Source organism: Microcebus murinus, chromosome 8, assembly GCF_040939455.1.
Source record: "Microcebus murinus isolate Inina chromosome 8, M.murinus_Inina_mat1.0, whole genome shotgun sequence".
Lineage (NCBI taxonomy): Eukaryota > Metazoa > Chordata > Mammalia > Primates > Cheirogaleidae > Microcebus > Microcebus murinus.
Window position 1 is genome coordinate 44899972 of NC_134111.1, and position 14643 is coordinate 44914614.

At 32.8% G+C, this 14643-nt stretch overlaps 1 protein-coding gene across 3 annotated transcripts in view; it reads left to right on the forward strand.

The window, feature by feature from the left end:
* The window catches only part of LOC105869407 (sodium channel protein type 2 subunit alpha), a 129880-nt gene that overhangs the window by 91698 nt on the left and 23539 nt on the right, over positions 1–14643 (forward strand). For all 3 annotated transcript variants that reach the window (XM_076005613.1, XM_076005611.1, XM_076005612.1), the window contains exons 17-19: positions 885–1364; positions 11800–11923; positions 13921–14075. In XM_076005613.1, the coding sequence (XP_075861728.1) occupies positions 885–1364; positions 11800–11923; positions 13921–14075 (759 nt within the window). The remainder of the gene's footprint in view (positions 1–884; positions 1365–11799; positions 11924–13920; positions 14076–14643) is intronic.

Consider the following 14643-nt stretch of genomic DNA (forward strand, 5'->3'; position numbering starts at 1 on the left):
TCATAGCATTCCCAACCATTGTATAATTATGGTGGCCATGATTTTCTAAATCAAAAATTGGGACTTTTCATCTAGCAATAAATACATTTTTTTCCCAATTTGTCGAGTTATCTAGGAGCAAAGGCACAAAAATCAAATCATATTTAAATATATTGGAATCTGAGAGGCCGAGGCGGGCGGATTGCTTGAGGTCAGGAGTTTGAAACCAGCCTGAGCAAGACTCTATCCCTACTAAAAATAGAAAGAAATTAATTGACCAACTAAAAATATATTATACAAAAAATTAGCCAGGCATAGTAGCGCATGCCTGTAGTCCCAGCTACTCTGGAGGCTGAGGCAGCAGGATTGCTTGTGCCCAGGAGATTGAGGTTACTGTGAGCTAGGCTAACGCCACAGCACTCACTCTAGCCTGGGCACCAAAGTGAGACTCTGTCTCAAAAAATATATATATAAATAAATATATTGGAATCATCTTTGGTTTTAGGAATAAAATCATAATAAATTATCAGTGTCCTAGAAAATCTAGATTACATGGTCAAAATAAAACTTAGCATCCCAACTTAAAATTTAGCATCCAAAATAAAACTGTTTTTTCACTGTACAGTTGTCTAGATTTCTCTTTTGGAATTGAGTTTAATATAAGAGTTTCAGGTAACAATGATTTCAATGTTTTTGCATTGACTAAAAAGGAAATAGGGTCAATATTTTTTGATATTGGCCAAGTATTTATTTCATTCACTTTTTTCCAGAATATTTTATCATGAACTAACATAAATATCTATTAGCATAAAATGAGGCATCAAGAACAATTTTGAAAAATTTATAATTAAGAGCAATGGAAACAATAGAGTGTTTTGATCACCTGTTTTCCTACTATGTTTTAGGTTCTGAACCTCTTTTTGGCCTTGCTTTTGAGTTCCTTCAGTTCTGACAATCTTGCTGCCACTGATGATGATAATGAAATGAATAATCTCCAGATTGCTGTGGGAAGGATGCAGAAAGGAATCGATTTTGTTAAGAGAAAAATACGCGAATTTATCCAGAAAGCCTTTGTTCGAAAACAGAAAGCTTTAGATGAAATTAAACCTCTTGAAGATCTAAATAACAAAAAGGACAGCTGTATTTCCAACCATACCACCATAGAAATTGGCAAAGACCTCAATTATCTCAAGGATGGAAATGGAACTACTAGTGGCATAGGCAGCAGTGTAGAAAAATATGTCGTGGATGAAAGTGATTACATGTCATTTATAAACAATCCCAGCCTCACTGTGACGGTACCAATTGCTGTTGGAGAGTCTGACTTTGAAAACTTAAATACTGAAGAATTCAGCAGTGAGTCAGATATGGAAGAAAGCAAAGAGGTAATAATTTTTAAATAAGGAGATATTTTGGTATTATGTATTGCTGTTGCTTTAAAATCATCAGATTTTTAAAAATTACATGTTTCCTTCCTGTAGGAAAACATTTATCAATATATTTTCTATGGCAAAATTGGTAATGCTGAGTTAATGATAAATTAAAATACAGCTAGAAAAATGATATGCTGACTCATTTTTCATATACTGTTTTGAATTTTTGATATTAATATACAGATTAACATGAATTTTTCTAAGTGTTTTAAAATAATCTTAGATTTGGGAAAATGCCTCAGTTTGTCTGCTTTCTGCCTTATTATTTGCCCATAATGGTGGCTTTTTCTATGTACTGGAAAAATACTTGATGGGAAGGTAATTCAGATTCTCTTCTTGTAATATTTTTAGTTCCGATGAAATACTTCATAAAATGTGATCTTACTACTTCTTGGCCTTTTGGCTAAGATCAAATGTATAAAATGTGATCTTACTTAGTTTGCACAGGCATGTTTACTAATGGAAAATCTGATTGGGATTTTGGCTTGATATTTCCATATAGTTTCATGTTGCCTGAAGTAAGTAATTTTTTTTTAACAAAGAGAGGTATTGATGAGAAATTACTCTAAAAATATGTTTAACCCTACCAGGCCCAGCACTTGTCTTTACACAAACAAAAAGCCTTAATATATTATAGGATGTAAAATTCTACATTTACCAACTCAGTAAGTCTTGGCAGTTTAATGTATTCTTTGATTTATAAGAAAAGTATGAGTACCAGAATACATTTTTGGTTTATTTTGCTGTTAACCTATAGGTTAATAAGTACAAAGTTGGGGATAAAGAAAAGAAGGAATTTGAAACCTTCATATTTTATTATTCAACTACACAAAAATGAAGACAAGATTCCCAGTAGTTAAAAATTGCATAAACACATAAAAATAACAATCAAAAACAAAGATTTGTCCCTTCCTCTTTTGAATTGTTTGGCAGAGAAGATAAAGGCCTTTACTACTGTTTTTATTTTAAGAAAGAAAAATGATATGGGGGAGTTTGGGGCACTGACAGGTAAAATTTAAGTAGCATAACACAATTATGGTAATTAGGGATCAGTTAAAATTATGAGGAAAATATAGTTCTAAAAAGAAAACTAGATATTTCAGTCAGTACTCCTATATTTATTTGATAAGATTACTAAAGAATATGCTATTTTTTATTTTTTCTTGTTTTTAAGGTAGATAGTGGTGCCAATTCAGTGATTAGGTAGAAATAAAGGTTAAATAGGAAATTCAAACAATGTTTTAAATATAAGTACTAAATATTAAAATATAAATAACAGGCCATAACAACTAGTTTCACAAAATAACTGATAAGATTCAAGGGGAAAGTAGCAAAACCTTATAGCATGGGGCAAAGAATTCCTCTTATTAATAAAATTTTGGATGAGCCTAGTTAGTTGGGTTATGCTGAAAGGGTGGAGCTTGATTTCTCATGTTATATACTAATAGAAGCTGAAGTCAGTGTTTAGAAAATAGAATTGGATAATAATAATTTTAATGTATATTCCCCTCTCATTATTTTGACGTTATGCCTAATAGTGGATATTTTTGTTATAGTAAAGAAAGTCAAATTGTATTTTCATACATTTTTAGTTTTAGAGTGTCATATAAACTAAGGATGAATTAATTATAAGGGATCAAATGTCAAAGCCGGCCGGGCGCGGTGGCTCACGCCTGTAATCCTAGCACTCTGGGAGGCCGAGGCGGGCAGATTGCTCGAGGTCAGGAGTTCAAAACCATCCTGAGCGAGACCCCGTCTCTACTAAAAATAGAAAGAAATTAATTGACCAACTAAAAATATATATACAAAAAACTAGCCGGGCATGGTGGCGCATGCCTGTAGTCCCAGCTACTTGGGAGGCTGAGGCAGGAGGATCGTTTGAGCCCAGGAGTTTGAGGTTGCTGTGAGCTAGGCTGACGCCATGGCACTCACTCTAGCCTGGGCAACAAAAGTGAGACTCTGTCTCAAAAAAAAAAAAAAAAAAAAAAAAAATGTCAAAGCCATCAGCTAGTTTAAGCCTTTAGCTAAGTCTGAGTACCTTTTGAGGTGAGCTTAATTTTACATGCAGTTTTCATAACTTTCAGAAATTTTAAAGCCTCAGACTTTCAAAAGACCATGTATTTTGCCTCACCTCAAACCATTCTGTTTGATGTAAGTGGATGTCCAGGAAGGTGTGGTTTATAGTGGGGAAATCTATAACACTCTTCCCAGTTTCTCTTGTTACCATTAAGCTTTCTTATTTGTTTTCTAGTTAAGTTAACTCTGAGTTATGTCTTCCAAAATAATGTTTGTGAACTGAGTATTTTGGAATTAGTGGCAGAAAACTGCCCTGCCACTTTGAGGTAGACAGAATTATTTTATTGCTTAAGGTGTGGACGCCATTCAATACCTTCCCACCATAGAGATCATTGCATTAGTGTAAAAGTTATTTGGAGGAATTTTTAATCATGGTTTTAGATCAAATTTTCTAGACATAAATTCATAAACTAATAAAGAATTAGGATAATAGTCTAGGAAGGCAATATATGTGGGTTTTAATCTTTCAGAATTTTACCTAGTAGCTCCACACTGGAAAACTAAAGAGAATTGAAACAATTATTCAAGAACTTCAAACACTCTCACTTGAAATATCTTTTTTAGTATTTGTCTAGTCATTTTTGGTCATTTTTTTAACTGGTGGGATAAAATTATGCTGTTAAATATCACACAGTAGTAAGAAATAGCATGAGTCTTATTGCTATTCATTTCTAAAGGATTTTTTTAAAGTAAAGAAAAAATTAGGCATTTTTCTTTTTTAGAATATTTAATAAATTTCTTTTGCTATGGCAGACTAAATGAGTGGACTCATAGGTTATTTAGGTGTTTGAACTAAGTCCTCGGCTATGTTTTTGCCAAATTTGTGTGATTTCTGGTAATTTTCTGTAGATTATCTAGAATGTATCATTTAAAATTCATGTCATAATCATGTATGTTTTAACTTTCATGTTATTTTGATTATATTTAATGTAATTCCTTTTGTGATTTTGAATGACTGATTTTTCTTTTAGAGATTTTAATAATGTTGAAGCCATGCTTGAATGATTATTTTTCAAAGTGAAATTAGTGGTATGATATGGTGACCTTCACTGCTTACCATTCTTCTCACAGGGGTAAAATCAAGCTGGAGCCATCAAGAATGCAGCTCTGGTGTTTTTTAACCAGCCAAAAGCTCGTGTCACCACTTTTACCCAGGTTACCCAAGCAAGTTGTACATATATAAATACAATCAGTGACTTTTGACTGGCCTGCATGTTACTCAGCTATGTTCCTTGCCCATCCATTGGCAGTAAAATAAAAACACGCACAGCTGCTATTATGCTGAGTCATATAAAGCATGGTCAGCCAAGTCTGACAACCCTAACTTTTTTTAAAAAAAGATTTGGTTGCTAATTTTCTTACATAGATTTTAACAGAAATTATATTCAATGAAGAGTAAAGTGCATGCCTCTGTAGATTATTTAATTTCCATTTAATGTTTTGAACATACTTAGGGCCTAAAGGAGAAATGTAGGTGCTCTTTGAAAAACTCTCGCAGAAAAGCTTTCTATCCTCTGCCTTTAAAAAAAAATGTAGCCCCATTGAGTGTACTTTGTTGGTAATTTTTTGTTTAGTGTCACATTAAGTTTTTATGAAGGGTAATCTGCAAATTAAAGCAATCCCTTATTCATGTGCAAACTTCCTAAAGGATGTTTTAATGTGATAATAATGTAAATGAATTGGAATGTTTATATTTTGGCTGCTAGCAGCATGGGTATAATTTTTATCTGCTTTATTGTAGGGAAAATGGCATTGCTTTATTTAGCCGTCGACTAAAAGTATTTTGCATTTAGAATATAATTCCCTTGGAGATTCTGTTTATATTTATCCTAAAACTACTAGACTGAAAGAAAAGGAAATAAATGTCTTTTGTACACCAATTAACAATAATAACAACAAAAGACTAATAGGTGGTATGTTCATTCTGGAAATAGATGTGGAGTCCTCCTTCTTCATCCTGTAGGCTCCTGTGTTCTTTTGGGGTTTTCTCTCCCCTCTATTTCCTCCAGACCTGCTGGGAAACTTTCCCCTCCTGAAGAATATTATTTAAATATATCATTATTTGCAAACTCCTATATAGGAAAAGAACTATGGGCTCTTGCTCCTTTGAAGTTTTTAAAATGAAGGAACTTCCCTTATCATGTGACTATAACAATAAGTGAAACACAATTCTGTGGGCTCCATTTAGCGAAACATTCATTCCCTGATGTTTAAATCATAGTTTATGCACAAATATGTTAAGCAAATTGCTCAATCCAATTTAGTGATTTGAAAAAAACGTTAATTAAATACGTTATCACTTAGATGCAGTTTCCCCTCCTTCTGCTATTAAAACTATAAAATAACCTTAATACAAGCATATTCAGCTTTCTGAAAAAAACAATGATCATGCCATTCCTGGAGCATTCTTTTATACTTTTGAGCAAAATATTCAGTCACTGGCACTCCAGATTTCTGAAAGACAATGCATTATATATTGGAGGAATGTATATAAAATGGGATCCAGGATGTATAGTTGCTAATTGCTCACACTTAAGCACAGATACACATGTACAGAGGGACTAGAGAGAATTATTTTTTCCTATTATGCATTAATTCTTCAGAAAAGCATGAGATTTGGGCTCATTATGATAATGGGTTGTTTTTCCCAGATTTTTGGAAAGAAGCAAGGTTAGTTTTCTTATTCTCTGAGTATTCCATTTGCTAAGTTCCTGTAGAGAAAGGCATTTGAGGGAAAGTGGATCAATCAGATGTAGTATCTACCAGGTCTTCCAGTTGGTTAGTGACAAAGGGAGAGGAAAGGCTCTAAATATCTTTAATGTAAGAACAAAATGGGCCAAACACATGTGTCTTAAGGGACACTATTAATCTGTTGAGGGGAAGATTCTGCTATTTATGATTTTAAAACTTTTATAATGTATCTGTTATAAGCACTAAAATGACTTTCTGGATAATATAGTATAATGAGAATGATTATTTTTATTTTGCCATATTCCTTATTTAAAAAGTAATGCCAATAATTCCTTCTAATATTAATGTGTCACTTTGGCCTTAAGCCCATTCCAAAGCAAGCAAGACCATCACTTCCATTCTTCCAGTGTTAAGATTTTCTACGTAAAATGATCTTGAGCTCCGTAAACACAGGCTAGCAACAGGATCCATGTAGACCAAACGATTGCCATTGTTGGAGACCAAAATAGCCAGATATGGAATATTTGATTTAATGTATATTTAAAGTTATTTTTTTAAATCCCAATTCTTTTGTTAAATCACATTAGTTAATTTTTCGTCCTTTTGACTGAGATCAAGTGTAATAGTTGTCCTTATAAGTTCAAATCACATTAGAGTATACCTCTCTTTTTCCAAGTTATATATTAATATAATATTTACTAGTTACATTTTCTTAAAAATGTATCCTAGCTTCATAATGAGAAACAAGGGTGCTTATGAAAACCTTAATAGGAAGTGATTTTTCTATTCCTTTTTATGTGGTGATTAGTTATTTTCAAAAATAATTTGCTTCCATTTACTTTACGAAAGAAGATTATTAGTTTGACACATTGTTGTTTAATAGTAATTTATCCTTGGTGTGGAAAGTAAAAATTTGATGTATAGTATTTAAAAATACAAAATGAAATAGTATATCTTGATGTTTACTAGATCATTAAGCAAAATATGATTTGCCCTGCTTATGACTATAATTGCATATGACTATATGTGACCTGCATATGACTATAATTACCCAAAACTTAGGTGAATCACAGCAAATTTTCAATAAAAAAAGTCCTATAATATGAGGCATCCACCAAAAAAAAATGAATTAATATTTCCACCTGAAAGTAAATGATTTCCATTGCTCTTCAGAGCAAATAAAATTGGTTATTATTTGATTACTATCTTTATATTGGAGTACATTCATATTTTGTTAAAGTTTAAGCAAGGACTACTCTAACAATATTGTTCAGTCTACTTGTTTCCTGATAAATATTAATAAGTAAAGGTGATAAAAACAGAATCTAAATATCCAATCTTGCCAAAGGGACATATGGAACTTGTCAAACTGGGTCTACTCTAGCCAGTTCATATTTTGATCTCTTACTTACGTGATATTTTGCAGCGAATGACGCCTAGATTGGAGCATTTACAGGCAACCTCTATTTGAAAATTCTTCTTTAAGTATATGAGTTGTAACAGTTCCATATAATGATATACATTTGACAGTTCTAATTGGTTAATTTACACTACACTTAGGTTGATTATAATTATGACCTTATCTGAAACTGAAGATTTTTATATTCTTAATTTGATTCATTTGACTTTTATGGACTTTTTATGCATTTTAACTACTTTAGTCAACATATTTTATAATATTGTAATATTTTCCTCTAATGTGATTTTAAGAAAGTCATTGAATTGGTATCATACAGAAAAGTTTTATAAATCACAATTTCTTGCCTACATTTCAGGTTTATTGCTTAAAGTAAACTTTTTGCTTATGAAATTTTCCAATGTGTAGTTAGCTCTACATTAATACATACCAAATTATAAATATAACTTGCATTAATACTAAAGCTCATGGTTAAAAACATGGAAATTAGAAGTATCACAATATTATCTTGAAAGTGCAATGTTTAATCACATAACCAGGCTATTGATAAAGGATGGGTTTACTTGTGAATCATCAAAGAAAGTCTCTGGCAAATCCTGGCAGATCAGGGCACAGAAGTCCTAGAGTCCAACCACTGATTCACTCTGACTTTTGACAAGATGATTAAGCCCACATTTCCTGTTCTAAATAGGTACTAGATTGGCTGATGTTAAGGGTTGATGTGTAATTTAGATTCTTTGTTATTTGTAAATCATGTGCCAGAAACACAAAAGTATTCAAGTAATACATGTGACAGATCCAGTGCTGCTCCACGTCAGGGGAAGATGTGGAAGGATGAGATTGCCATATAAAGATGTCCCATTCACCACTGTGACTATAGACTCATGTGCATAGAGTGAAAAGAGGAAAAACACTGTCAAAATGATTCAGTAGTAGTTTTGCTGACTTGAGAGTTAAACTACATTTACTTCAGAGACTCATTTTTGGTCTGAGCAATTGGCAGCATGGTTTTGAGACAGCACTCTTAATTCTAAGAGTTATTGATCATTGCTTACACAATTTAGAATCTTGAAGGATTTGTGTTACTCTGCAATTAAGAGAGAATATGATTTTCATATTCTTTTGAATGTGAAAGAAAGTAAGTAGCAGATAGGAGGTGTTAGCAGTAGTGGTTGAATTAAAGAGTCCATGCACTGGTCATTCATGCATTTAATTCAACAAACATTTATTAAACACAAACATTGGGAATAGGTGCTAGGGACACAAAGATGGCAAACACATGATCATTGCTGAAAAAGAAAATAAATCTGGTGAGATACATCTTCTAGAAACACACAATACTTTCAAACTGCACTTTTAGAAAAGCAATAACATGACCTTTAGATGTATAAATATTTGGCTTTAGGAAAAAGGTATCTATTAATTCTATATTAGAACTAAGGCACTGCACTTAAATAAAAGAAAGCAATGTTCATTCTCCTATTTTTAATATGATTTAAATAAAAGAAAGTATAGTAATGCCTTTTATAATTAGAATTTCCAGAGATAATGAATAAAATGCAATTTTTTAAAAACTTCTAAATCGTTGTCATATTCAACCAAGTATGGCAAACTCTGCTTAACAGTCTCTAATTTTAACCTTGTATCAAACTATTTGGTGAATTGTTAATTTGAGCAAGCTATTGAAAATAGGCAATTTTTCTAGTGATTCATTCATTCATTCAATATTTAATGAAAAGCATGTTGGCAATTCAGAGTGTGTTCTTCGTATTTGGTATATTATCCATAGGGCCTAAGGTGTATTGTCCCTGCCCCTACATGTCTTACAAGCATGGTCAGGAGACCAAAATCCATGTGTCTGAAACAATTTGACCCATGCTTTATCAAAGGTCAAAATGTATGATAAACCACAAAAAGAATTATGCACAGTCTAGGGCATATGTTGTAGCTGAAGATGGAATGGAAGAAATGAGGAGTCCAGATTCATTGGGGAGACTCTATGACAGGGAGGAAGCATGATTGTGCAAAATAGTGAAGGTGGGAATGTGTGTGGTAACACCAGTCTTCCCTAAGGCATCTAAAGGGTTAACAACCCAGCTACTTGGTAGTAGGAGTGATAGTTGATGTTACAGGGAACCTATGGAAACTTTTGCATAATTTGAACCAAAATGTCCTATTCCTTCATTCCTGTAATACATTGTGTAATGACATCTCCCAATCACTGCCAAGGGCTAGCCTTCATTCTGTTATGAAGTCTTTCATTCATTTATTCACCCATCCATTCATTTTTTAACTAAAATTATTGAGTACCTGCAAATCACGTAGCACTGATACAGGCTCTGAAATAGGAATCCTAATACAGATCCTCATTTTTTCCTTGGGCCCACAGTCTGTGTTTGCAGTGTGATCCTTATTCTTAAAAGGAATATTTTTCATTTCTTATTGTGGGCTGCGTATGGTTAGACTAGACTAAGCCTCAATTTTTCTGATTACCTTGTTATGTTTTAATATCCAACAAATGACAAGATCAGTATTATCAAGTTCCTAATACGTAACAGCTTCATATGAATTAAACAGACTAAAACGAGAGGATGTTTTAGTCATTTCTTAGTCAGTTATACACATATAAGCAAAGCTATACTTTTCTCAGAAAGAGTCCAACCCAAATACAAAAGATAGGAAATCAGAAAATGTCTAAAAAATTAGAACATTTGTAATAAATCTCATTTTGATATTTCATCTTAGAACAAAATATATTCAAATTTTAATGACAAACTTATTATGATTATTTATCTAGTATTGTGATATGCCTGATAAGTAGAAAAAGAAATCAATAACCTTTAAGCCCCTTATAATATATATTCTTTGATGTAATTATTTTGGACAAATTAAAAAATAATCTCCAAACCAATTCTAAGAAGGCAGAAGATTTTATTCTATCATTGGTATTGTTCAATTACATGAGATCAATCATTTTAAATCTCATATATATCATACATCAATATTTTTTCTTTGCTATGCTAAGCAAATATTTTATAGAAAGAAAATTATTATTATAAAATAAAGAAATCATCTTCCTAGGGAAAATCCATATAATCCTTAGCCCAAATATGAGTATAATATTTCCAGTCTGACTACAGCATCCGTTTTATTCTAGTTTAACATAGTTCAGTGTGCATTTTATCATGTGCTTACCTCATCCCCTTTATAAAGTAGCTCTTATCAGCTCCACCATTTCCTAATGTTATGCACTAATGGTAATAACATTGTAACAGGTCCGAGAATGCTGTGGCCCAAACTACTCTGATTCCGTGTGGCACTCACACCTGGCCCTGCATCATTCCTGCAGCATTTTAAGACCAGGTTAAGGACTGGGATCCCTTCATTTAAGCTGATCCCAAGAATGGCCTGATCTGGCTAAAGTTTATTGCATTTCAAGATTTAAGACAACTTCTTTCTATTATATTTTTCTTTTGGTGATATTTGATTTAACCTAAAGGAAAACAAAACGACCACCAAAGATTCATTTCTGCCTGTACTAACAGGACAGGTAAGAGTGCCAGAGTAACAAGTAGTTTCCAAATGCACAATGAAACACAGGAGTGCATTGGCCAAAGAGAATGCAAAATATCAGCTCTTGCTATATAGCTAACAATGTGCTGCTCTTTTTGAAATTAGAAAACCATAGAATAGATTTAATAACAACCAGTGATATATGTTTTCATGTCAATGAAAAGTGGATAAATTTAGATTGTTGCTGTTTATGTGCATTTGATCAAATCTTTTCTGTATTTGACATGAAAATACACTTGTGCAGCTTTTGTTGGTTGGGTCACAATTTTAGAATAAAACAAACTATACCATTTGCAAACTAATTTACAAAAGTAAGATGACAGATGACCATATGACTCTGGCAGCTTACATAAGCTTTCTGCAGGATTTTATTTTAGAATCTCTATACGTGGGTTCAAACAAAAAGTTATTTCAGTTAACACCATATTTTAAAGAAAAAAATATACTATGGTGCCGTGTCTAATCTTGTGACCCCACACCTTTACCAAAGCGGATTGGCATTATGTTTAAGTTGTTCTTAAATTACAGATCAAGAAAATGCATACAGAAGACTAGGGGGCACCTCTAATGCATTTTTATGTTTAGATTAAAGAAAATAACTAAAAGCGTTTCTGTGGGATTGATTTTCAGAAGCTAAATGCAACTACTAGTTCATCTGAAGGCAGCACAGTTGATATAGGAGCTCCCGCTGAGGGAGAACAACCTGAGGTTGAACCTGAAGAATCCCTGGAACCTGAGGCCTGTTTTACAGAAGGTAAGCAAAACAATGACGCTTATGGTCAGAAGTCTCCTTTTCTCTATTCATGTGTTCCAGCTATGGCTGTCTGTCTATCAGCTACCTATCTACACAGTAATTATCTATAACTGTCTACCAACTGTTCATTTCTTTGCTAATTTTTTACATTTTGTATGTCAAAGCAAAGGAAATTTTTAAAAGGCAAAGTTTAATTTACATAATTAAGTATTGTTATTTTTATAGATCTTGGTCAACTCTAAGAAATGCTACTAAGTGGCTTTTCTGTGGCACTCTATCTTACATGACAGAAAACCAAATCACATGTATCTCTCTATAGGTTTAAAAAAATAAAAGAAAAGATGTAAGGAAATGAAAGAAGTAATTTGCCATTTACTTTTTCATTCTGTAGTGGGTACTTTGTCATTCTATAATGGGTACTAATTGAGAAATGTACATTTAAATCTGTTCTCGAGTAATAGTTCCCTGTATCAGTTAAGGTCAAATATGTTTTACTATTTCTGAACAAAGATAGGTGTAATAAAAGAGTCAAAATAGGATGTGAGTCATATGATATGGGGCAACATGTCATTGGAGTAATCTCAATAGGATTTTCTGAAGAAAGCTAAAATTATGTTATTTGAAGTATGGATCAGTTATCCATTATAATAATAATGCTGTGTATCAAGCCACCTAAAACACTGGGCTCTAAGCTGTATACTTTTCCAGTCTTGACTTCTACTTTTTTCTGTGAAACTCACATACCTTCCTTCCATTAAGTTTTGCTTGTATCATTGTTTCTACATCATTATAGCTTCATGTTCTAGGTATGATTCTTATATGGCCTTCAAGATCTAGGTTATGAGTATAAGACCTAGGTTATGAGTATAATAAAATGAATATAACGTTTTTATTACCTATTTTTGTTCAAATCCATCTCCTCCATAAAGCTCACAAATTAAACTTTATGGAAGAACTCTCATAGTACTTTGTCTTGTGATAATTGCTGCTTCCTATACCTATAGAATTTGTAGACAAATCACCCCATCTTAAAATGCATTTTTGGAGGGTAAGCCTATGTTTTACATGCTATAGTATAATTTGTCCAATTCAATTCTTTGACTACAGCAGCTATTCAATAAACATTTGTTGAAGAGTCTTTGATCTAGTAGTTCACAAATTATACAAAGCTGTTTATTACATTGCTACTGGTAATGACCTGAATTAAATGCAATACATGTCTAATAATAGCGGAATAGCTATGTAAATTTTAGTAATCTTATTTAGAGAAATATTATGAAATAGTTCATCTTATTACTTGTAATAAGATGAGAAATATTTATTATACCATTTATGAACTAATCAGAATTCACACATATGTAATGTCCACATAGGTGGGGTGCAGTGGCTCATGCCTATAATCCTAGCACTCTAGGAGGCGAGAAGGGCCCTTGAGCTCAGGAATTCCAGACCAGCCTGAGAAAGAGCAAGACCCTGTCTCTACTAAAAATAGAAAAATTAGTTGGGCATCCTGGAACACACCTGTAGTCCCCGCTGCTCGGGAAGCTAAGGCAGGAGGATCACTTGAGCTCAAGAGTTTGAGGTTGCTGTGAGCTAGGCTAATACCACCACACTCTGCTCAAGGCAACAGATTGAGACTGTCTCAAAAAAAAATACTGTCCATATAGAGTGGAATTACACTCATAAAATAAGGGCAGGATGGAAATATCAACTTTTGGTAATTGTATTTTTCTTTTGGTTTTTCCAATGTTTATATATGTTTTTATAAAGTAATATAATCCATTATAGTAGTCATTTAAACATAAAAATAAATATTTTTTTAACAAATGATTAAAAAACATATAGATGATTTTGATTTCTATAAGTGGAAGCCATCTTAAAAAATAAATTATTTACAATATATTATCAGGTAATAATGTAGAAGAATCTCTCACCAACACAAATCTACATCATCAAAGAGTAATTATTTTTTCTCTATTTGCTGTCACATATTTTAGACTGTGTACGGAAGTTCAAATGTTGTCAGATAAGCATAGAAGAAGGCAAAGGGAAACTCTGGTGGAATTTGAGAAAAACTTGCTATAAGATAGTAGAGCACAATTGGTTTGAAACCTTCATTGTCTTCATGATTCTGCTGAGCAGCGGGGCTCTGGTAGGTGATACGTGGTCCACTCCTTCATCTTTTCACTGAAATCCTTTCCCTTTGATTAACCTCATATTACCCATTTTTTAAATGAGGTGTTTGTGAGAATGAAGGAAAGTATGTGTGATATGTTTAGCACAGTGCGAGAGGTTCAATAAATAGCAACTTTTGTCACTGTGTCTGGTGTAGTCCTCAGATGAAATCAAACTCAGATCATTATGGTTTCTCATAATGCTTAATTCTGACTTCTAGTCATCATAGGCAGTTCTTATTAAGAATGGCAATGTAGATGTGATATAGGATTATCAGCCAAATATCAAACTGCTTCACATAAGATCCATGCTGCAGGGAACTCATCTGTCTGGTTCACACTGATTTGCTACTGCCAACCACAGTGAGTGGCAAATAGGAGGCTAGCTTAATTACCGACTTGTAGCAAAGTGAAAGCATTATAAACTTAATTTATGTCTAATTTCATTCAATGGAATGATCAATTTGGTCAAAGTATTTATTAATATAATGAAAATGGTGTGACCCATTTTCCCAAATGCTGACACAAATGTGGCTGCATTTTTCT